This window comes from Rhizopus delemar, genomic scaffold (assembly GCF_000149305.1).
Source record: "Rhizopus delemar RA 99-880 supercont3.1 genomic scaffold, whole genome shotgun sequence".
In the NCBI taxonomy this organism is placed as follows: Eukaryota; Fungi; Mucoromycota; class Mucoromycetes; order Mucorales; family Rhizopodaceae; genus Rhizopus; species Rhizopus delemar.
Window position 1 is genome coordinate 536,508 of NW_027137827.1, and position 24,335 is coordinate 560,842.

At 34.0% G+C, this 24,335-nt stretch overlaps 9 protein-coding genes across 9 annotated transcripts; 6 read left to right on the forward strand and 3 right to left on the reverse strand.

Annotated features, from left to right (window-relative positions):
* Positions 1-6,030: 6,030 nt before the first annotated feature.
* On the forward strand, positions 6,031-6,300 carry RO3G_00215 (uncharacterized protein; the record flags this gene model as incomplete). Its single annotated transcript, XM_067654806.1, has 1 exon — positions 6,031-6,300. The coding sequence occupies one exon, from the start codon at positions 6,031-6,033 to the stop codon at positions 6,298-6,300; it is 270 nt and encodes an 89-aa protein (XP_067510907.1).
* Positions 6,301-7,305: 1,005 nt separating this feature from the next.
* On the forward strand, positions 7,306-8,502 carry RO3G_00216 (uncharacterized protein; the record flags this gene model as incomplete). Its single annotated transcript, XM_067654807.1, has 3 exons — positions 7,306-7,403; positions 7,523-7,629; positions 7,694-8,502. 3 exons carry the CDS (start codon positions 7,306-7,308, stop codon positions 8,500-8,502), a joined length of 1,014 nt encoding a protein of 337 aa, XP_067510908.1.
* A 238-nt stretch (positions 8,503-8,740) lies between these two features.
* Positions 8,741-9,140, forward strand: RO3G_00217 (uncharacterized protein; the record flags this gene model as incomplete). The annotated part of the gene is made up of 3 exons (XM_067654808.1): positions 8,741-8,755; positions 8,870-8,952; positions 8,996-9,140. The coding sequence occupies 3 exons, from the start codon at positions 8,741-8,743 to the stop codon at positions 9,138-9,140; spliced, it is 243 nt and encodes an 80-aa protein (XP_067510909.1).
* A 1,636-nt stretch (positions 9,141-10,776) lies between these two features.
* Positions 10,777-11,080, reverse strand: RO3G_00218 (uncharacterized protein; the record flags this gene model as incomplete). The annotated part of the gene is made up of 2 exons (XM_067654809.1): positions 10,777-10,790; positions 10,819-11,080. 2 exons carry the CDS (start codon positions 11,078-11,080, stop codon positions 10,777-10,779), a joined length of 276 nt encoding a protein of 91 aa, XP_067510910.1.
* A 942-nt stretch (positions 11,081-12,022) lies between these two features.
* RO3G_00219 (uncharacterized protein) lies at positions 12,023-15,319 on the reverse strand (the record flags this gene model as incomplete). Its single annotated transcript, XM_067654810.1, has 4 exons — positions 12,023-13,848; positions 14,065-14,079; positions 14,218-14,481; positions 14,563-15,319. The coding sequence occupies 4 exons, from the start codon at positions 15,317-15,319 to the stop codon at positions 12,023-12,025; spliced, it is 2,862 nt and encodes a 953-aa protein (XP_067510911.1).
* Positions 15,320-16,722: 1,403 nt separating this feature from the next.
* RO3G_00220 (uncharacterized protein) lies at positions 16,723-17,653 on the forward strand (the record flags this gene model as incomplete). Its single annotated transcript, XM_067654811.1, has 4 exons — positions 16,723-16,805; positions 16,890-16,923; positions 17,487-17,520; positions 17,559-17,653. 4 exons carry the CDS (start codon positions 16,723-16,725, stop codon positions 17,651-17,653), a joined length of 246 nt encoding a protein of 81 aa, XP_067510912.1.
* Positions 17,654-18,436: 783 nt separating this feature from the next.
* On the forward strand, positions 18,437-20,224 carry RO3G_00221 (uncharacterized protein; the record flags this gene model as incomplete). Its single annotated transcript, XM_067654812.1, has 5 exons — positions 18,437-18,502; positions 18,549-18,651; positions 18,698-18,804; positions 18,860-19,045; positions 19,100-20,224. 5 exons carry the CDS (start codon positions 18,437-18,439, stop codon positions 20,222-20,224), a joined length of 1,587 nt encoding a protein of 528 aa, XP_067510913.1.
* Positions 20,225-20,856: 632 nt separating this feature from the next.
* RO3G_00222 (uncharacterized protein) lies at positions 20,857-22,446 on the reverse strand (the record flags this gene model as incomplete). The annotated part of the gene is made up of 8 exons (XM_067654813.1): positions 20,857-20,958; positions 21,016-21,278; positions 21,354-21,449; positions 21,565-21,617; positions 21,678-21,799; positions 21,859-22,110; positions 22,170-22,252; positions 22,350-22,446. The coding sequence occupies 8 exons, from the start codon at positions 22,444-22,446 to the stop codon at positions 20,857-20,859; spliced, it is 1,068 nt and encodes a 355-aa protein (XP_067510914.1).
* Positions 22,447-23,014: 568 nt separating this feature from the next.
* Positions 23,015-23,950, forward strand: RO3G_00223 (uncharacterized protein; the record flags this gene model as incomplete). The annotated part of the gene is made up of 1 exon (XM_067654814.1): positions 23,015-23,950. The coding sequence occupies one exon, from the start codon at positions 23,015-23,017 to the stop codon at positions 23,948-23,950; it is 936 nt and encodes a 311-aa protein (XP_067510915.1).
* Positions 23,951-24,335: the final 385 nt, after the last annotated feature.

The following is a 24,335-nucleotide window of genomic DNA, read 5'->3' on the forward strand; positions in this document are numbered from 1 at the left end:
AATAGAGGGATTTTTTTTTTTTAAAAAAAAAAAAAGAAATAAAATGAGCAAGACGAGCATTGTGAATAATTTCTTTATTTTGAGAAAATCAATGATATAAAAAATAGGATGAAGATCTCATTAAGTTAAGCGATAGCAAATTAATTATGTTGTTGCTTGTCTATTGTCAAAATGCCTTGATATGTGGTTAAATACTCAATCTTGTTTTGACGCATGGTTTATTGTTTGCATGGACTGTGTGGTGGTTATATTCAGTATACACAACTAAAGTTCAAAAATAACAACTCTGTTTATATTCGCCGACATTATCATACTAAGAGGTTCTGGGCAAGGTTCCAACACTATCAAGAAGCCTAGCTTAGGATCTCTAATCGTTTCTTGGAATAGGTATTTTTGGCACTTCATCTTGAACATAGAAGCAAGCAATAAAAATAAATTCGAGTTACAACTAAAAACATTACTGAACCATTGGTACAGACAGTCAGGTATTCCAGAGCCGTAGTTATCTTGGAACAGGTAGTCTGCGGTTAATAGGATGCATTCCTCCACTTCTAGTTTTTCCAGGGTTAAATCAACCCAGGCCTATTCTTGATCACTAAAGGACTTGAATTAAACAAAGCCTATTGGTAAAAGGTAATACTACAAACATTATAAAGCTTATCTTGGAATCAACAACAAAAAAGCTAGTAACAGTCTTGCAGTCCTAGTTACCGGATGTAATTTAGAATAAAGCTATCAAAAAGAATCATATCGACGCTTACTCTTTATGTTCCAAAATCATGAAAGAATATGATTAAATTTGCCTACTATAGACACATAGTAAAGAGAAATATTTACCTTTTCATTATACTATGCCCCTTGTACCATTTCCAAAAATGATATGTCAAGAGCATAGATAGGTAATGTTTAATAAGAAAATTTTTGCAAACATCATACAGTCTTTGGTTTCTCACATAAAAAAAACTGTAAGAAAAAACAAAAGAAAAACAGACAAGGGCTATTGGCAGCACAAATCCAAACTGAAGAAAAACTTCTGGTTAAAAGGAAAGAAAAAAAGTTTGGTTTGGACGGCCGAACTGAGAGAATTAATTCTTAAGGTTACAGCAGCTCCTTTTTTAAACCAGATGAGCATTTTAGACGTAGCTTAAAAGTATTAGCTACTGTAAAAACCATTGGGGTTACAATTTATTATAAAAAAGAAAGTCAAAAATTTCCTAAGAGATAAATGCAATGAAAAGAATCTTGTTGCGTGATGACTAAGGTTAAAAGCAGAGATGATGATATATAAAAACCAAGAATACCCCTTTTTTCTTTTTCAGCATACTTTCCCACGCTTTTGTTGTAATTAGCGAACCTTGTAACATATTATTATTCATTTACTTCACTGATAATCTTTTCTAACATATAATTTTCAATGTCTTTGTTGGCATAATTCAGCTAGGATGCTAATCAAAAAATGTATTCCTAGTAGCTTATTGAGCAACACCAAGTACTCCTTCTAGTTATGCTACAAGAATATAAAAATAAGTTAGAAAAGACAAGAAGCTCATGAAGAAAAAAAAGAAAAATCGTATATTCCTACTAATAGGTGCACTGTGATTAGTATGTTTATATGAGACAGAAGTTTTTTTTTTAAAGAAAAATCAAAAGATATTTCTGACATAAAGTCTATTTTAGGGCAAAAATGATGTAGATAATCACAAATATAAATAAGCCATTAGAATAAAGGTACCTTTTTCCTTTTCCTTTTTGTTTTATCTCTCTTGTTTTAATATGACCAACATGGCATATTCAAGCATCCATAAGACACCAAAATGGTTATGTGCAAGTCATTCATAGCCAGAGAATTATCAACAAGTAGCATATTTATGAAACGAAACACAGTTTTCAGTTGTTTGTTACATTCTAGAATTTCAGAAACAAATATTTATAAGGCCTGCTGATACAGAGCTTTTACTACCTCATCCTATAATAAGACTCATAACATTTCAGAAATGACAGAAGAAATCAAATCGATGTATGAAGGATAGACATTGGGACCAAATTGATAATATGCATTTGTTTAGCTATCATCTATATCTATTTTTGCCGACAACAAACACTAAACTATGGTGTATTTGTAATCACAATGAACTTCATACAATCTAGCAAGAGCAACATATGTCATGCCTAAGCAGAAAAAAGAGAGAAATAAAATCAGAACACTTTTATATTTGTGACATGTTATCATAGCTGCGCTGGATATTCTCAAAATTTGAAGCTAATAATAAATGTATATTGTGTAGGACCTTCTTCTACTCATGACATCAGATTAGTCATTCGTTCATATACCATTTGGACATTAAGAGAGATAAATAAACAAGGCTTAAAAACTAATAACGATGTATTTGAGCATAAAGACTTGATTTTTCATGCTTTATTTACAGAAATTTCACAATAAATAATGTGCTTCCATTATACAGCAAAATATGGATGCCTTTTACTTTTTGGTGTAATATAATGTAATCGGTATTCTCCCAATATTTTCGCCAATTCATGTTCTATTTAGGTACTTGCACATTTGGTTTTTAGTTTTTTTGGGATTAGCTAATATTTGTGGAGTTAATGGGTGATTGGTTTGCATATCTGAAAAGGCAGATAATCACTGGGCTCGGCTTTGTTCATGCAATTCTTTTAATATCGCTAAAGGTTACGAAATAGTATTACCCAGACTGCTTTCTTTTTGAACTGCTGGCAATACTTCAGTAATCATCCAAAAATAATTGATTATGACTTATTATTTTAGTGTTAAATTAAAACTTATCTTTGCCAATATTTTCCAGATTATGAAGGTGGCATGTGTTCTATTCCTAGAGTTCGATCACAGGTTTTTTTTTTCTTTTTCATCCTTTTCATCTTTATCTCGTATATAATCCTAACCGTTGCACGGCTAATGCCATATGGTAGACATGTGGTTCTTTGATCTTTCTTTCACAGACTTATCTACACCAAGTTAGCACGGATATACACATGCTCAGCTAATGGAATCAAAAGAAATATATTTGCAAAGAAAGTATTTTCTAGATTCCTCTATTTCTATTTCTCGGGCCTCATTTTACGTACATCTTATGACCCAGTTCCCATGGAAATATACTCAGAATGCAGTCTTGCTGCTGGTGCTGGTGATGGCAATAATAGCCCATGACTCGATTCGGTAGACAGGTTTTGCAGTGCTTTTAAAGTTCTACTATAATTGACATTTCAACTATAGCTAAAGTAGAAGAATTAGAAGAGGAAAATTCATGTTGTTGATATACAGATCCTTTTCCTGACAGAAAACTAGATTATTTTCAGCTTGTTTCGATTTATTGAGCATTGAGGTATTATTTAATAAAATTCAAATCAGCATCGAAGCAGTTTATCTGAAATCATTCCTGCTAAAAATCAGTTCAACCAATAAAAAGTAAAGATCTATGCAACACCACAGAAATTGAAAGATTTTTTGTTTTTAAATGAAGAGAGAACCAATGGACTGACTAATGCTTAATTGAGGAAATAATAAATGACATTCAGTATGCACAAATGATATATAAATATATAATACTGAGCGTAAGTTTCCGAGATTCTTTATATTTTCATAAAGTGCAGTATCTTAACCCAGCCATAAGCTCAAATCATGTGCCAAAATATCAATTAGTACTTGATTCAGTCTATTAACAAATGCTTTTATAATAGTTTATATACTTACGATTTGAAAAAGGCTCCTTGAGAAACAAATCTCTATTGAGAGAAGTGAAGATCCTGTAGGCACTATGTGTATGTATACAAACAGGTACAAGATAAATTCTGTAAAGTAATTGACTTTAATATATGCAGTCACTGGAATTTTATACCAACTTGGTAATCAAAATTCTATTACAACATTGTGCATATGAGCACAAAAGTTTTCAGGTCGAACCTATTAACAATTTACCATTATTCAACTACACACTAAGGGCTAGTAGAAATACTCGATCAATTAAATTAGGTATGAGTATATGCATACAGCTATTGTAGAAGTCGATTGGTGTTAATTTTTATCGAGAATCCGTGAGGCTCCAAGCTAAAATAATTTCTAAAAACTCAAAATACATCTGAATACGATCGGAGACATTTTGGTTTGACGAGGCAGACTGCAATATTGTTAATTTATTTGAAGATTTGGATTTGACCTAACTAAACTTTCTATCAATCATTGTTTAGACCATTTTAAACAAACAGATCTTCCTCATGCCATGGTTTTTCTTTTTCTTTATCTTTTGTATGTCTACAAAAAACCAAAAAATTCCGAGTTATCTACAGTCAGCGAACAACGGCAGAAACCAAACGATCGGAAAGAATGATGAAAAGGATCAAGATCGATTAAATCAACGTTCTGAAGAAGTCAATACTAGTATTGACAATGAGGCAGAAAATATCAGCATCGCTTCACAGAAATTTAAGACGTATCCTCAAGCTTGGATTTCTTTATTCTTGCTTGTACTCGTTCGAACTGTCATTTCAGTGTTTCAATACACTTTTAGCGTTGTGCCTAGAGCAACAGAACAATATTTTAATGTCTCTCTCTCTGCTGTCAATTGGCTTACAAATGTCCAATGCATCGTTTACGTATTTGTAAGCTTTTTTACTGGATGGATTTTTGAAAAGTTGGGTGTTAAGCGCTCTGTAAGCAAAAGATAGTAATCTTTAAAAGTAAGGCTATTTAACCATTATTATAACAACAGATTATAGCCTCCGGGTTTCTTTGTGCTTTAGGAAGCGCAATTAGATGTATTGCAGTAAAGATGGAAATCCCATCTTATGTATTAACTATGGTTGGCCAGGTTATTGGTGGAACAGCAGCCCCGTTAGCACTTAATATTATGACAATGGTATAATCAAAACTGTAGTAAAGAATAGAAGCTGAAAATTAAAAATATACTTCACTTTTCTTCAGTTTTCGATTACCTGGTTTACTGAAAGATTGCGAGCAACTGCTGGAATGTTTGTTGGTAGAAAGGTTATTCACATTCTGTCGCAGTGTTAAGCTAACCTTTTTTAGCATCTAATTATGGTGCAATTTTGGTTATGTTTGTAATACCGTCGATCACTCTAAATGAAACATATATCCCAATGGTGGTAAGCTGCCAGATTCAAAGTTGAACATTTATCCTTTTTTCTAGATACTGATACACTCATATAGTTGAATCTGGTTGCTGGCTTTGCTTTAATCGTATTCATACCGCTTTTATTTATGCCAAACCGCCCACCAACGCCCCCTTCCATCATTGTGGAGAGTGAGCGTCCACCGTTTTTTGTAGGTTTAAAAATGCTTTTCAAAAACCTTCATTTTTGGGTATTGTTTTTTATTCATGGATTCAATGTCGGTTTGAGCATCGCACTTTGCACTTTATGTGCACAGATCTTGGCACCCCATGGGTATTCGGATAAAGATGCAGGAACGCTAAATGCATTTGCCTTTTTTGCAGGAACATTGGGATGCTGTAAGGAGATATATATATATATATATATAAAAAAAAAAAAAAAAAAAAAAAAAAAAAAAAAACTAATGTCGATTTGGTTTTTTCATTAGCTGTTGCTGGACCTGTTTTGGATATGACCAAGCAATATAAACTGTTCTTGCGCTTGATATCGCCCATGGTGTTTGTAACACACTTAGCCTTTTATTTTTTAAGTAGAGATCGAATTACAAAACTCCAACGAATATTTACATTATTAACTGTTGAAATATAGTTCGTGCAGACTCGTACGCAGCCATATTATTTGCATTGGCGCTCAACCAATTCTTTATATCTTTTTTGGTTCCTGTTGTCATGGAACTAGTTACAGAAAGCAAGCATAAAACTAAAACTAACCGAGAATTGTTCAACTTATCTCTATTTGTTAGTAACTTTCCCTGTCTCTGGTGCGACGACTGGCTCTCTTCTCTGGCAAGGAGCACAAGTTTTTGGCTTCATATTTGTTATTGTTATGGATGCCTTTCGTGACCCTAATGGAACACCAGCAAATAGCATGAGTAGATCACTTATATTTGAAGCAGCCATTGCCGGCGTTATCATGCTCTTGTCTTTTTTATTTAATGGTCAAATGAAACAATCAGAAACTGCTAAATGGAGTAAAGGTTCATCACAGAATGTTGAAGGTTATGCAGATAAAATTACATCTGCTCTACCTGTTGTAGCTACAGACGTTGCAGTGCTGCTGGACTTATCAGAAGCGAATGAAAGTAAGCAAAGCGTTTTGGAGACAGAAGAGGTTGGTTTTTCAAACGATACCAGGTGATAATATGCGTTTTTTGTATTTAAACCCCTATTTGGATTCACTTCATTATCATAAAGTAATATATAGTAAATAATTCCAAAGGTACTTTTTTTGAAGCTGTACTTATCTAGCCCCTAGGACTCAATGGGACTCATGATTTTTTTTACCTCCAACAAAGTTTTATAAGGCAATTCCCTTTTCGAATTTTTTTTTTCATGTATTGATGAGTCCTATCACTTCAGAAAATGAAAATATTTACTAAAAAAACTAAAGTATCCACCTGTCAGGTCTCATCGTAACAGGTCCTAATATTGACTTATCAGTATTTATCTAGCCAGTATTTTTTTCAAGAAATATTTAGAAGTTTTTTGATAAACTTTGAAGTTAGTCTAGTACATATGAGTACATTTGATCGTAATGTTTCTGCCTTATCAAGAAGTTATAATAAAGTATCAAAGCTATAAAATATTACAGAAAGCCAACTTATATTCGAATCTTCTCCAAGAGTCCTACCTCTTTAGCTTGCATGTCATTCTAGCTTTCCTTTTTCCAATTTGTATTCTATTTCAAAAAGACAGGTTGCCTTTTTTCCATGTTGCAATGCTTGATGGCGCTCCGCATTATAGCATTGTACCACAACATCAAGTGCAGAAATACATTGAATAGAATGACGTGATGCCAATGGGAAGCTTCTACAAAACTGAATTTATATACCAAATTCCAATGACCCTTTTGGCTCGAAAACATAATACAACAAAAGAAAATCATTACAATGAGACATTTGCAATAAGTGTCAAATTGTGCCTTGACAACTGAAATCGAAAAAAAAGTGCCTCAACAAACCGGAAGGAGAAAAAAATTTTTAAGCCGGAAAAGATAGTGAGTGGTGGTGCTACGGAATTGATCATTTTTCTCTTTTTTTATATGATGTGCTACAGGTTTAAATGTTCGGGGCTACTTCCGCCTTTCCCGCGAGCATACATTTAATCACCTTTTTCTTTTACTTTTTATTTTTTTATATAAATTATGTCTAAAGATAGGCAAGACGTGTCTTTTAATGATAATAACAATTGTAAATCAAATAACGCGCAAAATGGGTCAAACTATTCTACATTGGAAAAAGGGTAAAATCATTTTTTAAAAGTAACGATGTTTTGAACATTTAATTATCCATAAACTCTTTTTTTTTTTTTAAAAAAAAAAAAAACTTCCCCACACATACAATCTAATAAATAAAAAAAAGCTGCAGGAAGGCCACAAAAAAGCTAAGCCAGTTATTCCATAAAAATGAACACGATAAAGATGGCTTTTGTACAAAATTGCTAAAAAAGATAAAATGGAAGCCTAAAAGTAGGTCAGGTGAAAGCAAAAGGTTATTCAACGTACTGAGAGCTGTTTCTCTTTTTTCATTCAGGCTCTATATGGACAAATGAAAAGCAATCGAAAGAATATTTAAAAAAGTCGCATATTTCTATCATGACGAAAGAGCAAGAATATAATTTCGAACAACAACATCTGATAGCTAATAGTAGCGAACAAGTATCACATCAACTACAGGTGACTAAAGAGTCTAATAAAGAATTAATTAACCTACAACCGATTTTTGGACAGTTAGAAAAGAAACCTCCTTTGACGGAGGATCAAAGCAATGCTGGGAACTCATTTAAAGATGATCTTAATGAATGGTTGGTTATCTTGGTGAACAGCTCACTATTTTCCTCGACCGAAGACACAAAACATAATGGCACATCTTATTCGTCTACCTCTCTAAAGCCTCAGCTATTACAAAAAAGCTTCAATGACAGTAACGAGCCTATAGTCAATGAATTACAACCCCCCAATCGCCACGAAAAAAAACCCTTTGTAATCAGCAACTCGCACTATTCAGAGCAGCCAAGTACAAATCATCATTCCACAATGTCATCTCTATATGGTGGCAGCTGTAATAAATCATTGCTGTCAGCACAGTTACAGCAACACGATGAAGTGAAAGAAAGACTCGATATAGCAGCAGCAAAAAGGAATGCAATTAAACAAAATCGATTAAAAGAACAAATGAACCTAGCTTGGTTTGAAACCATGGACATGATCAAATCTCATGATATCAACTCACAATCATTAAGTAATGATATCCTCTATCAGAAGCTACAGATGAATACTCGTTCGGAAGCCAGTAGCAGTAAAGACATATTTAATGAACAGCCGGAAATACTAATTTGGTAAATCCTTGATGTTTTCAAAAGCCAATAAATCATTATTATTATTATATTATTATTATTATTACATATACAAGCTTAATAAAATGTTAAAAATATGGCAAGGGAGCAGCCTCTCCTTTCATAAACTGGCCTTTTTTTTACCTTCTTTTTGTATTTATTCAGTGCCTTTCTCGGCATTTTACATAATTTATTTACGAGACAGTCTAATACGACTACTGAAACAAGCTATTATATTATAAGCCATGTATCCAAATTGGGTGAAAAAGATCAATTGTCTTTAATAACTTAATTAAATTGGTTTACATAATTGTCAACAGCCCTAACTTAGCTACTATTTTATTTGTGCATGGATAAACACACATGCTATATAGTCATTACATGAGCAAACCGTAAACCTTCGTCGTCTTAGATCATCGACCGGATTTTGGATACTAATAACAGGATGGTCTTCTAAGTAAGACCAATAAAAAATTAACCGAGTCTCTTTTTGTATATAGGCAATTTTCTGGAGATGGGTTTCAGAAGGTCGTTTTGCGATTGTCAGATTTTGAGAAAAACTGTGTATTTGACTTGAACAAAGAGAACGGTTTATGTGAATTTACCATCTTTATTCATGATGATTTACATGAATATGATGGATAGGAAAAAATAGCATAAAAGACGTTAAAAGTTATGTATGTAGGCATCAAAACAACAGTAAGGTGTCAATGTCACCTTTTTGACTGTTAAATTACAGATTTTAGCTCCCTTAAGTTATCACTTTAGCTTAATTAAATTACAACTGAGTTAGGAAGAACACTTGAAAAGCACGAAGTGAATGGTCATAAAAGCAACATCTATTTGAAGCAAATTGTTGAACGTATGTGTCTTAAAACAAGCAATGAGCTGTAGCATAACATCCAAACGAGATTACTCTTTGAAATTCAAGAAGAGGAGGATAATCTTGGTTTATTGAATTTATTAAATCATTCCAATTCATGGATCATAGTCATAATGTTTGGTGGGAAATAAATAATGCTTCAACAGAAACTGTAGTATTTTTAAAAGGAAGGACCTACATGTCTATGATAAATTGATTGGCCAATTGAATAAAATGCGTTCTTTGGTCAAAAAGCACCATATTGGCATAGTGATTGATGCTGAGCAATTGTACTTTCATGCCATAAACTGTATTACGATGGGTTTGAAAGCAAAATACAGTCAAAAAGGCAATCTTAACAATTTGCCTATAAATTTCTCCTTTGTAAGAGAAAGCTAAAAGAGATTTGAAATAGAATGATCAAATTTGGCTTTCGCATTAGATCAAATTTACAACAAAGCGCAAATAAATGTAGAAAGAGAAATTGAGAGAGCAGAGCGTGATGCTTTGTGTTTGCTCAAAGATTATTCAATGTGTTTATTTGGATGTTTAACGAAAAGCAAAAGAGAAAAATAGAAATGTACATCATATTCATTTATAACTATATAGCGCTCAAAAAAAAAAATTATGCTTCATCAATATACATGAACTGTATCGTATGGCGGATACTTGTAAACTGGATAGCCATTTTTACCAACTATGTAAGTCATTGAATCCTAACTGTCATATAGTTGTTTAAAATCAATTACTCCTACTTGGTAATTTGCTTGCTAACGCACCAGCTCTTTTAAGGTCAGTATATCTGATTCTTTATTATGAGTTGCAATTATGAAAACAACAGGAGATACTGAGTTAGTAATAAGCTTCCCACCTTCTAATTGATTGTTTTTGATTTTTGGTGATATAGTAAACAGCATTGTTGTAAGAAGTATGGCAGTCTTTGATTATATCAAAGCAATTTCATCTTTGATGTGTCGTATTCAAGAACATTCAAACATTTGATGGGCATTAATAAGAAGACATCCAAAGTATGACAATGGTTAAAAATAAGCCATTCTCTTATTAGATAAATATAGTGAGTGTTTAGTCAAAATGTTCTTGTACCGGTATAAAAAAAAGTGCGCTTCACATTATGAGATATACAAATTGATCTTAATAAGATAGAAGTATTAAAATACCATTTAATAGTTTCAAAAATAGTCTATTTATTATTGCTAATAGCGGAAAATATGACACCATACTGGATCCATCGTAATATAATTGGCCTCACACATGTTACCCACAATTCGCGATCTGTCATTAATCTATTTTCTTTTGGATGCTGTTTTCTTTCTACTTTAAACCATTCTCTATGTCGTGCACCGCATACTGGGCATTTGGTATTAACTTTTTTAAATAAACAAGCCATCTCCAGTAAAATCAATCTTTCCACCCTGTGGGTAATTGGGCATTTAAGCATACTATCGATTTTTCCATCAATCATCTGTAAATTATTCGGCATACGACCCTTTCCAGGTAGACTGGGAAATAGCTCAATGACTTTGGGATCATATTTGCATATTTTCGATAGTGCATACATTCTTCTGTGAGGATCCACTGTTCTTCCAATTTTGAAATACGCATACTTTTCTTGCGAATTTGTAACTTCCTTCTGAATTGAATACCCATAGATGAACCCTGGTTTGTCATCCTTTGATGTTGGCTTGATCATTTCTCGAATCATTTTGTTTTTTGCTGTTTTGCATTTCCAGCTTCCTAGCCATACTTTATAGAGAAATATTAGAATACAAGTCTTCCCCTCTGGGTGTTGAAAGTGGCGCATACTGTACAATCCCAACAATCGTTTAATTCAGCCAGGTTATTTTGTTTTTTTGATCCCTTCATACCCAAAGCATCCTTTATATTATCACCAATATTCACCATCTTAGACGATCCCGTTTTTCGAGATATGGTTGTTGGCTGTGAAACAGGTTTATGTTGAAAGCAGTAAACTTTATGGTCCAGTGGTAATAAAGGATCAGCGCTGATCAGTCTGGAACATGGCCTTCCTGTTATTTTTGTTGATCCAGAACAGCGTCTGAAAACAGCTTTGAGATTATTTGTGTCAGGAGTGGTTATTGGTGTTTGAATGTCAGTGAGCGTTGTCGATGCTCTAATTTGGCGTAATGAAAATGAGCATATATGCTTGGAAGCTTTTGTTTTAAAAGTTGAAGTATACCAAGTTGTTACAAGGATTGAAGTTCGAGTACAATTACCTTTTAACATAAGAGATTTGAAAATTGACACTGAGACTTTTTCTATCATAATTGAAAAAATATTTTTTCCAATGAACATTTTGTCGGCCAATAAAGACGAGTTTGCGCGAGACAAAACAACCGACCAATATATGCCAATTTAAAAGTATGCTTATTTTCATTGTATTTACGAAAATTAAAGGATTTGATTGCTAAAACTGTTCTTGCTTCGATGGGTCTACTTGTTCCCTATTACTTATTCTGTTTTCTCCTTAGCAATATGCTGTTTTGAACATGAATTAACAGTTCTTTATGCATACAACAAGTAATTGGATCTCTTTCCACGATTTTTGAAGATATACTTATTTGTATAAATTCAATAGTAAAGAAACGAAGAAAGAAGGAATAAATTGCAAGTATGGAAAGCTTTTTTATGTCACTTTATTTGGCTCTCTAAAGTACACTGGCGGTAAAGGAGCTGCTGTTGATTCACTTGTCATTTTAGATCGTCTACTCTTTAATGAAGAGGTGGAACAATCCTCAGACTTGCCCTTCGTTCTAAATCTTTCTGATGACTCCCAAGGATACTGCATGAATTCTTGCAGTAATCGGTTTCTATCTACCAAATCCACCCAATAGAGTGATTCATCATACCAAGGCTGTTCGTCCTCTGTACGCAAATAGCACAATTTGAGTCTATCCACGTTGTAGTGAGTGGGAAGTTGTTGCAGATCATAATCATGTTTGAGTAACTCGTTGTGTCCCAACCAAAGCCACATGGCATAGTACAATTGTTGAAATCGCTCGGCAAGATCAGGAGCCATAATCATCTTTTGTCCAAAATAGGTTTGAACGTTGGCAATATAGTCACGCAACTTGGATAAAAGTTCTGGCTTTTTGTTGAAAAGAATAGAACCCAACGTGGTAGTATCATCTAACTTTTGATAATGGAGACAAAAAAACATTTGCAGAAATAGAGGTAGTAATGGATGGTCTACAGGAACGATAAGGATGTGTTGTAGCCAGCGATAGATAGAAAAGAAATCTAGCGGTCGTTTTGGATGTTTAAAGTTTTCTTTTAGAATTTCTTCCCTGTAGGGTCTTTCAACGGCCGTTTCTGCTAACAATGCTTCAAATACAAACCAGATATGGTGATTGTTAATTCCAGGTGCTTTACTGATATTAATCCCTCTAAGACCAAACCATTCATCGTTATTGGCTAATAAAGTAGGTACTACATTGCCTTCATAAACCATACTTCGAATAAAACGAGCCAGATTGGGCGATCCATTATTCTCACCAAAATGCTGTTGCTGTTGTTGCTGCTGCTGCTGCTGTAGCTGCTGATTACCTTGGCGTTCTAGTCGTCTATATTCCTCTATCAACATTGGATGTATCAATTTTCGTCTTTTCAGTATAAACGCAAGTCTACAAAGAGAATCCATAATAGCAACCATAGCCCTTTGATTAATCCAATCATTTTTTCGAAAAACAGTCTTCAACCAGCAATGTATCATTAGATCAACATATGAAAATCCAAAACCTTGGTCCATGACTGAATCATCAATCAGTTGAGCTTGCCACACGTTAGCTCCAATGATAGATTCCATCTGAACCTTGGTCAGAAACAAATGCTTCAGGAAATCCGAGAGACTTGCATCATTAAAAAGGTCATCACCATGCATGTAAACAAAGGAAGGAATCATTTCGCTCATGATTTGAATCACAGCCTCTGGCTTACCTCGTTTTAAAATGGTCAGCAACTTGAGCCAACCATCACCTGATTCAAACCGTAAAAAGTGGCGCGAAGTAGCTGAAAGCATGAGCGAGACATAAATGACGAGAGCGCTGTGAGATGCAGACATATCGCTGTAGCTGTTGAGCACCGTACGTAAAAATGTAGGTGTGAGTGATAGTTCGATATCAGCAGCCCTTGTTGAGAGGGGGCAGTCGTATAACTTAAGTCTCTGAACAATTGTCCAAGACCAATGAATAAAATCGTTGCCGCTATTGGTTGCAATATAGTTAGAAACTACAGCAGAGGTGACCAAGTCAATTGTGCCCTTGTTTGTATCCGATAGTGGCTGGAATCGTTGACAGGCGTCCAAGATCAAAAATGCAAGGTCTTCATGAATATCATAACCCAGGAAGGGTCGTCGTCTACTATGCCACGGTTGTGATTTAGAGATCTCAGTATCCATAACGTACGTATATCCATAATTGAGATTTTCAATAATATACTTTGCTAATTGAATGTCTACAGTACTTTCAGATAATAAAAGTTGATGTAACCATTTCAGATCGTTTTTCAATACCGTCCATTTATTAATTGGCAACGAGTGAAACAGGTAAAGCGCCATATTTTGCATTTTAGACATATGTTCAACAGTCCAGCGAAGTAATAATGAGGCAATGAATGAATGTTGTTGGCATACGATGTCAAAATGATCTCTCACATCCCTATAGTACATACTTCGTAGCTCTTTGTCTATAAAAGCAATTTGAAACAAAACATATGATACAACTATAAGAATGCAAGTGGCAATCGGGTCGTGTTGAGATAACTGATCGACGCCAGAAGGTATGCTGGTACACACGTTTGTTAAACTGTTTAGCATAAAAATACCATGCGTCTGATTATCTTCCAGGAGGCTCTTGAAAGGGTCCATGTCAAGCGGTGATTCCAATATTTTTTCGAGAGTTACAGGTTCTGAAAAATCATCCAAGTGAAGTAATTGAAGAGTAAGCTGCCATAATGCTTGAATAGACAAGGCTTTGAATGGAAACTGTGGCAAAAATATCCAAGTGGTATAATTCTCTGTATTGTGAAATAAGTCTATCAAGTCAGTCAAGAATGTGTCTATCCGATCTTGATCATAGTTTGTGCCCTCTATAAAAAGCTGTGTAATCTGGATAATAGTCTGGCACAATCTTTTGGTTAAGCTTCTCATGTCATGAAAGCGTCGTGTACCATTGAAAAGAATATTTGTCAATTTATTTGTGATATTCAACAAGTCAGCCTCTTTTTCATTGTCCTTAGATCTATAAGATTCTAAAAATCTGCCATAGTGATAATCTACTGTTAACTGATCTAATATTGCAAGATAGTTGTCTTCCTCTGTCCAGGTAGCTTTTTCCAATAATTGTGACATTATTTCTATATAAGAATCCATCTGTATTGTGTCGTATATGGGAGGTAGTTGAATCAAAGGAACAGCCCATATTACATGTGGGGTATCAAGCAAAAACAAAAAAACTCTCTTTTGATCCTCCATTTCGGTATAAACAGTGATATAAATTGTTGCTACTTGAAGCAACCATTGATGAAGATCCTCATGAAACTGGTTCACACTATTTTCATCATCTATAGTATCGTGGCTCTGCTTTTCTATATCAAATAAGGTACACATCAGTTGCTCTAGTCGATACTTGTCACTTTCCTTTGTTGGCTTTAGGGTAGTTCGACAAGCGCAATTCCAAAGTGCATCATCAATATAGTACTGCACATCAGATTTCGCCGTATTTGCTTCTGTACATCGTCGTTTAAGTGCTGTATCAACGTCTAATTTCACTTTACTAATTAATTCAGTCACTTTCTCAGGAGTTTTCTCGTTATTTGCGGCAAGTTGTTCTGAGGTATTAAGTTGATCCACTTTATTATTTATTTCAAATATTTGTTCAAGACATGCTTTATAATTTACAAGTAAAGATGCTAATTCCTTATCCATTGGAAGACTGCAAAAAAATAAAAATAAAAATAAAAATAAAAATAAAAATAAAAAATAAAAAATAAAATAAAAATAAAAAAAAAGCGAAATAAGGGAAACCAACGTGCCTAGCACAAAATATGAGTACATGAGCCAGTAAACATGACGCAATTGAAGCTTTTAAGGACTGTAGGGTAAAAAAATGGTAAGTACATCGAACTTTCTTTGAAAACAGATATCTTTGTATGAGTTGTTTTTTTTTATGCTTACTAAATTTACTACATTTTCGCTGAGCTACATCTTTTTGGTATTTGTTACACAGACAGAAGGGTCCTGTCTATTTAAGGAACATCTCCTTTCGCACAAAGAAGCTTAGCTACTGCTGCAAAAGATAATGGTTTTTCTAAAGACTCTACGTATCTTTTCTATGCTTTATGAATTTTTTTCAAGCTAATGTTAATAAAACAAGGAAATGAAACAACAGAAGAAATTGGCCGTGTTTATGGTGAAGGTTTTTAGAAGCCATTTGGTTTATGAACACCGCCTCAATCTACATCGTTTAAGTCGACTAGCTATTTCTTCATATGTAAGTAGTAATATTTAATATTTAATCATTTGCATTGTTTTAGATGTATAACGCCCGTCTTTATTTTTCAACCAAGACAAAGTAGAAATGGCAATAACACATACAACAGCATACAAAGATCTCTCAGTAACTAAATAGCTTCAGATTCTTTTTGATTTTGTGACCAATTCACACCGACGATACAGTGTTCAAACTAAAGGCTCATCGAGCAAAATAGCTAGCAGATTATACTTGCTTTTTTTGTGTTAACTATTCCTCAATTCAAAATAGAGGTCAACTACCCAAAACTACCTAAGGATTTGTTGCTAAACATCTTTAGGCATTTTTCTTTTTGGAAAATCAAACTCCAGATCAACATCGGCTCGAAAATATTCATGAATAGTTTCATAAAATTTCTTTGCGAGAAGAGAAGCTTATTTTACTATAGAAAATACCCATATTCTAAAATTATCAGCCTTTAGATATAGTAATCATTTCACTTGTAAGGAGAGTTTTGAAAATGATTTACAAATATAAAGATAGTCTTGGTTTTGAAACCACTCTTATCCCTCCTTCAAATCTACCAAATTGTTTTCTTGGCTGTTTCAAAGATATAATAGACAATGTTGATACACAAAATTTGTTTTAAAAGTTGAATACGAATAACGAAAAGAAAGTAAAACGAAAAAGGATGAACAAACATACTGCTAATAACTCGAAGAGTCTGTTGAGTGTATTATAGCATTGTCGTGATGAGTTTTAAAATTTCCTAGAATTATATTCTCTAAGTGAATGACAGCGCTTTCAACATGCAAAAGTCCAATGCAACACCAGCAGGGAAATCAGGGAGAAAAGACAAATGGAAAAGATGCTCCACATGCTTTTCATGCTCTATGAACGTGTGGAATTACCCCTGGTTGGCGATGTGCTTTGGGATACAAAGTACGAAAGAAAATCATTGCTCTAAACTTTTCCGTTCCAGTATTATCCTAGCTTTAGAATAGTTAACGTTAATATTGAAAAAAGAACCGCTATGGTGCAAAAGGACACAGATGTTGTAGTAAGAGATATACTACTTTTATTCTAATACTATAAGCAAGGTGTTTAGTAATTATGTCCCTTCTACAACGCTCAGTAGCATCCATTAAGGGATTATCTTATCGACTCTATGCGTATCATAGAAATTCCTCGTGTCGACACAAAAAGATATTGCGCTAAAATGCATCCCTGTAACCTGATTTGGCTTTGCCTATACAAGTATTAATTAAACAGCATAAATATTCTCTTGAGATATTAAAATCAATTGAAAACTTTAAAAAAAAGGTTAGTAATTCAAGGTTTTGGCATAGGTCTTAAAAAAGGAACGGTAAATCGCCTTTAATAATTTTTACGATTTGAATGATTAAATAATTTGAAAAAGCTTCTTTGCTAAAAGCAATAAGAAGGCTTTGGCCCTGAAGAACATATCTATCAAACATCGGCAAGCCAAATATACCCAGATATTGAAATATAGAAACTAGGAAGTAAAAGTTGAAACCCTCATTTAAAAGCATAAGCAGAATATACTGTTTTTAAATAGAATATCTTCAATATAATTGACGTTGTAAATATGATAAATCAAAGGCTATTCCTCCAGAAAAGAAAGGCTGTGAGAAATGTAATACCATTGGAAAATCAATACTGTAAGTGATTTAGTGCCATCCTTGTGCAGGGGCCATACTAATCTTCTCTGTATCGTTCCAATTTTAATCAGTGACAGAGGCTCAATGAGCATGTCATCAATCCTGTAGGTGCATGTTTAAGCAAAATGAACCTGAGTTGAAATTTATTTATTAAATGAGCGAAACTATTTTCGAAAAAAAAAAAAAATGTAAGAAAAAAAATCGTTTCCCTTTTTTCTTTTACTTTATTATTTTATACATGTTTATCATTTGTTCTTTTAGCTTTGGTAATGGCTGTAAAGGATTTTATGACCAACTAAAGTCAACACACCCACAAACTATTCATTCCTTTTCAACTTGTCTCTTACTTTCAGGAACAAAAGGCTCGGATATTCAACCAGCCAAAATTGATATTTATAGACTACAACCTACCGAGGCAAGTACTTTGTAAATATATTGTATTTTTACTAATGTGCAGGTTTAGATTAATTTATCTATTCATGCTTTATACCCAGGATTAGCCTATAAAAGCATTATTCGACAAAAGCTACATGATCAACTTACAAAGACTGCCGTTGACAACCAAATTCGTATCACTATCAATTATGATCAGTTACTTGTAAAATTCAATGGCCCTATCGATAAAATCGAAAAGGCACGAATAGACACATTAATATTTGCAGACACGCTCGTAATTATTGCATTTGTTGTATTATTCATATTTTATTAATAGATACATAGTCTGGATTGGTTTTAGAAACTACAAAGATACCATTCTATATGATAAATTCATTAGGAGGCAAAAGACACGGCCAATATGTAGCCATTATGGAAGAAACTAAATGCAATATTTACTTTCCAACGTTATGGCAAGATATAAATGATATAACTGAAGAAGTGACGATATACATAATGGGTGATACAAATGAAGATGTAAAAAGAGCGATTACATTAATTCAAAAGCTATTAGCTCAGAAGGTAAGAATAAGAAGAATAAAAGGGCTTTGTTTTAATGTTATTATAGATCAAAACAATGTGTAACTCGAAATCTATTTTAAATTCACAAAAAAGAGATTATTTATTGCTTTATAAAAAGCAAGAATTAACAAAGATAATGAAAGAAAACGGTAAATATAAACAAATGCTGTACACTAAATGCTTACTATTGCATAGGTTCGTTTATATGTTTTTCTACATTTGGCTCTGAACAAAACACTGTGGAAGTCTATGCTGAGAATTATATCAATGTTGATCGTACACTCCGATCCTTAAACTATCTTGTACGTAATACCATGTGTATCTAATCATCCACGCACATATTCATTTTATTGTTAGGCAAGCCATGTATTTCAAGTTATCATCCAGCTTTCAATGTCACAACCAAAAGACATGATATTTCACGTTATGAAAAATTTAGACGTTCACGTCATATATAATCACAACCATCAGCTAGTCATTACTGGTTCTAGAGAACAAATTCAATCTGCTATTCAATTTATATCTAAATTGCCATTGTCACAAGTATATTATATTCCCACATTCTCATCTCTCTTTTTCTCACCTTTTTACATATAGGAGTACCATGAGTCTACCAATTTTTATATTGAATTAGCAGTCGATCAACGTGAATTCATCAGCGGAAAAAAAAATGGAAAGATCAACAAAATTATGAAAACTTGTGATACACATATTGATTTCCACACCTTTAACCAGTTTAATTTCTTAATTACGATTGAAAGTAACGATTTCAGTAAAGCCAGAGATGGTTTCGACTCACTTCAAGACGAACTTCCAGCAGAAATATCATTTTATGTACCTGAAATCTGTCACCGTCGTATCATTGGTGTAGCAGGTAAAAATATTCAAAGGGTCATGAAGCAATATGGAGTCTATGTAAAGTTTTCAAGTCATGAAGAACTCGCCACATTTGGTGGTTATTTTGAAAATGAGCATAATGTGATTGCAAGAACACCACAAAAGAACAAGGCGAGTCTCGAATTGCTCAAATTGGCCGTCATGAATTTTATTCCCTTTCAAAAGGACAAGGATTACACGACCAAGAAAGAATACGTGCCCTATTACGTTCAAAGACAGCTATTGCACTCGAGTGGGAAATATTTGCGCGAAAAGGCAAGATTGTACAACACCAAGTTGATTTGGCCCCAAAGCAACGGAACAGAACATGTGTTGATGATTGGACCACAAGCACACATGGATGACATGAGTTTAAGGATACAAAGCCTTTTACCGCAGCACATTCACATACAGGTGCCTGCTTCTGTAGCACTTGAACGTATACTGCAATCTGAAGAAATCGAAGATCTGGAAGCTAAAATATATAAAAGGACGGGTATTTATCTCCTATTGCCAGAACATATCGTGTCCTTGAAAGAAAGCAGTACTCCCCTTTTCGTGATTGAAGGCGAAGGACACAGTCAGATGACGACGCTCGATAGTAGGGTGTTGACATTCAAGTTTTGCTTTGATTACAACACCAAGCACAATTTGCAGCAGGCTAGAGCCATGTTTGACGCCTTTATGGGTAGCCGATTTGTTCCGTTAGATGATACACTCCATAATATGCTTAATGGATCGCCGAGTCCGGAAGATATGCAACATATAAGCCCTTCTGTAATGCATCTCATTGATCATCCTGAATCATGTAAATGTATCCGATATACAATCAAAGACACAAATTAACCTTCTTTATTATAGATGAGCATAATAAAAGACACGTTATAAATGATAGTCATAGCTTTTTTCAACCTTGGGGAAATGTAAAGTGAAGCCTGACAAGTGTGTAAATATACTTACTCCTTTTTTTTTTCTATTTTAGGGACCAAAAAAAAATAATAACTTTCAACTCAACAGTTTGTATGATGCTTATGCCATTGAATCTGATTATCCAAGCAGTAGCTGCAGCAGTAACAGTAACAGTAGCAACAACCGTTTTCAATTTGTACCGGATTATACACCTTTTAGCATGAATCATTATTCTAGGCAAAGAAGCACATCTCTTTTACCAACTAGTAACAGCACTAATAGTAGTAAATACTATCCTTCTGGAGACTATTATTACCCTTTATTAGATAGTAACGTGTACATGTATAATGATGGCTTATGTTATTTTCTAACTATTTTAAGTAGGAAAGATACCTTCAAGCTCCTTAAGTACACCCATTCCACATCAACGCAATAATCATCATCGTATCGACCCATTATTGTTTAATGTGCAACAACAACAAGGACGCTTTAACCCATAAAATTATATACCCCCTTTCTTATTCTTTTAACTCATATTTTATATAAAAAATACCCTCCTTATTGTTTTATTATATCAATTCAAGTATTCTATGATATTCATCTTCCAAATTCAAGTACGTTTCATGTAATTTTTCTTTTCTCTCTTCTTCTTCAAGTCCTTGTAAAACATCCTACAAATGATTGGTTTGATTGCTGTCTTATTATATATATATATATATAATGCTTACATAATTAAATGTGTAAAGACGGTGCTTTACTTGAAGTCTATAAGTTTTGTAATCTTGTTCATTCAACTTGTCTACGTTGGATAACAAGTAAATTTCAATACATCGGTGTAACTGCCGATCTGTTAATTTGTATTCTTGCTGTAATGTGCTCAAGGTTTCCTTGGAGACAGGTGCCTTTAATCCCTTAAATCCTCCATGTTCTAACATGTAACGAATGTCATTCTTATCTCTCATGTCTGCAAACTCTTCGCTAGGATCCTCCACTAAAGAGGATGTAAGATGATTGAACAGATGTGAGGATGTTTTTTTTTTTTTTTTTTTTTTTTTTTTTTTTTTACCTGTTATTTCAGATACATCTTTACGTGACTTGAACAGTTGATAAAGAAGTCGATACAACTCACTTCCGTGCCCTTGCTTTTTGTATGGTGGAAGAACTAAAAATTGACTGTGGTTTTGTTAGAAGGTTATGGTTAATGATCTTTTGCTTGCTTGCTTGCCTTATTCTCATTCTCATATTTTCAGGCCAATAGTAAAATGGATACACTGTACTGTAACCAACAAAATGATAAGAGGTTGACTCATGGCTACCTTCTCTCTTGAAGCTATAATTTAATTCTGCCTATCAGTTTCATTTTACTTTACAAATCTTTTTTAACTTTTACATTGTAAAGATTTCCCATTTTTCATCATCGTCCTCAATATAGCTTCCTCCTTCAATAAATAATAGTACAAAAATCTTCATACGTGCATGGTACTCTCTAAACTTTTGGCTGGAAAAAGAACTCTTGTCAAAAAATTAAATCTTCCTGTTTGTCTTTGATTTTCTTTTTTTTCTCTCTTTACCTTGTAAATCTCAAAATATTCGTTACCATGCTTGACTTCTCGAGTATATTCATGAATCTTTTCTCCAATTGGTTTGAATTGTACATGATCTGTCTTTACGCTGTCGATAAAACTATCTTGATTTGTCAAGTACATTTTTGGAAGGTGTTCATTAAGAACTTTAGTTATATTGTCGATAGGATATGATCCATTATATTTAGAGGAATAGTCAACTTTCAAATAAGGAACAAGTGATCCAGAAGTATATTGAAGCTGAAAAACATATGTTAAAACACGAAAAAAAAAAGCAAGCTTTGATGTATGCGTCTTACTTTAATAGACAGGTCTTTGTATCCAAAAATTGTTTCATGGTCTCCAAAGATAGGATATGTAAAGTCTGGATTGAATGAAGTAGCTTTTATAGGTTCAGTAGAATCCTCATTTCCCTTTTGTGGTTGAACTTTTTATTGCAATCGATGAATAAAATATATTTAATTTAAGTAGGTAGTTACCTAGACTAATATCTAAAACTGAAGTTGCATTACTTGCCCAATCAGCAAAATCAACAACTTCAGTGGACGCTGGATGAGGGGCAATCTCAGGTTCCATTTTATTCTTTTTTTTTTAAAAAAAAAAAGAGGAAAAAAAAAACGTAACGTGTTTGAATCTGTGCAACTTCAAGTACCGACATGACTTAAAAAAATTTCTTTTGTAAGGAAACACATTCAAATTCTTCATACAAGTTAACAGAACAAACTTTATTGTAAAAACAGGAGCCTGTTTTTTTTTTTTTTTTTTTTTTTTTCGTATAAAAAGTTGTATCCAAAGAATTTGGCTGATTTTAATAAGAGAATATCTTGTATGAAAGGTATCACTAAATTAAGACCAAAGACTAAAACTCATTCTTTCCCTCCTTTTTTTTTTCATTAGAATTTTTTATATAATAAGAGATCTTGCCATCTTTTTGACTTCCCGTGACATATGATGATTAAACACGAAAAGCTTCGAAAGTGTCTTGTAGAAAAGAAAAAAAAAAAAAAAGAAATGGAAACAATTCAAGCATTTTATAAACATTGTGACTGTATTTTATGACCAAGCCACTTGTAATCTCTCTCTTCTTGCCTAATTCATTTATTATTTTTTTTAAAAAAAAAAAAACATTTATAGACACATACAAATGACAATAACTCGTTCACAACGTAAAAGACTTGAAAATAAGCCTAAAGAAAATAGCCAATCTACCAAAACACCAACTCAAAGACAAGAATCCAATACAAAAAAGCAAACGGTGATAGAGAAACAAGAACCAGCAATGATAGAAAACGAAAAGAATGTTGTTGATCAACAAAAGGAAACCAAAGATGAACAAGAAGTGATAGACAGACAAGAAGAAGAGAGTGATAGCAGCGAGTCGGAGAGCAGTGATTCTGACAGCAGTGATCTCTCTTCTGACGAAGAATCAGAAGATTTAGACAGTTTGTTGAACAAAGCCGAAGCCGCTCTCGTATCCAACCAAGATGATTTATCACTAGAAAAAAAGCCAACACTTCAAAAACTTTCCAAACTCAACACAGGCTTAGATTCCTCTCTGTATTTCAAGGCAGCCAACGGAAGAGTCAGCCTGGCATCCGAAGCCGTTCAGCTGGTCGAGCCTGGCCAGAAGCCCACTCAGGATTCACCACTGGTAGTACAAGCTAACAATACACTCGAGAAACAATCGAGTCGAAAGGAACGACAGATAGAACGAGAAAAGACGACGGGCAAGGACTGGTTTGACATGCCACGCCCTGAGATCACACCAGAGCTCAAGCGCGATTTACAGATCCTAAAGATGCGTCATGTTTTGGATCGAAAGAGACATTATAAAAAAATGGGCAAACAAGAGGATCCAAAGTATTTCCAAGTGGGTACCATCATCCAAGGCCCTACCGAATTCTTCTCGGCCCGTATGACAAACAAGGAACGTAAGCAGACCATTGTGGATGAACTGTTGGCCAGTGACGAACAAAAGCAGTACTATAAACGTAAGCACAATGAAGTGTCGACAAGATCGAATCGTGGAGGCAAAAGAGATTACAAGAAATTGAAAGCACAACGAAAAATGAAATTCTAAATGTTTATTGTAATAAAAAAGCTTTGTTCTTATTCAGCAATGACTGCTCGTATTGTGTCGGATTGAGTTTGGCGTGTGCCTGCGCCCCCACTGACTCTGACAGTGACCACGAGGATGATGAGAGCGAGCAAGATTAAAAAATAAAGTGTAGCAAAACGACATCGTTTTCGCCAGACGGAATCAATTTTGCTGTGTTGGAAGCTACCATAAACCCAAAGCAGAGGACATACGAAACCTGCCCAAAAGAGTTGCTGCTGTGTCCATCGAGCAGGTCTTGCTTCTTCCATCGCAGACTTTTCTAGATCCTGTCTGTTTGAAAAGAAGGCTTTCAATAGATGATTTTTTGTATGCTTGATTGACCCTCTTTCTTTTTCCTTTTCGTCCG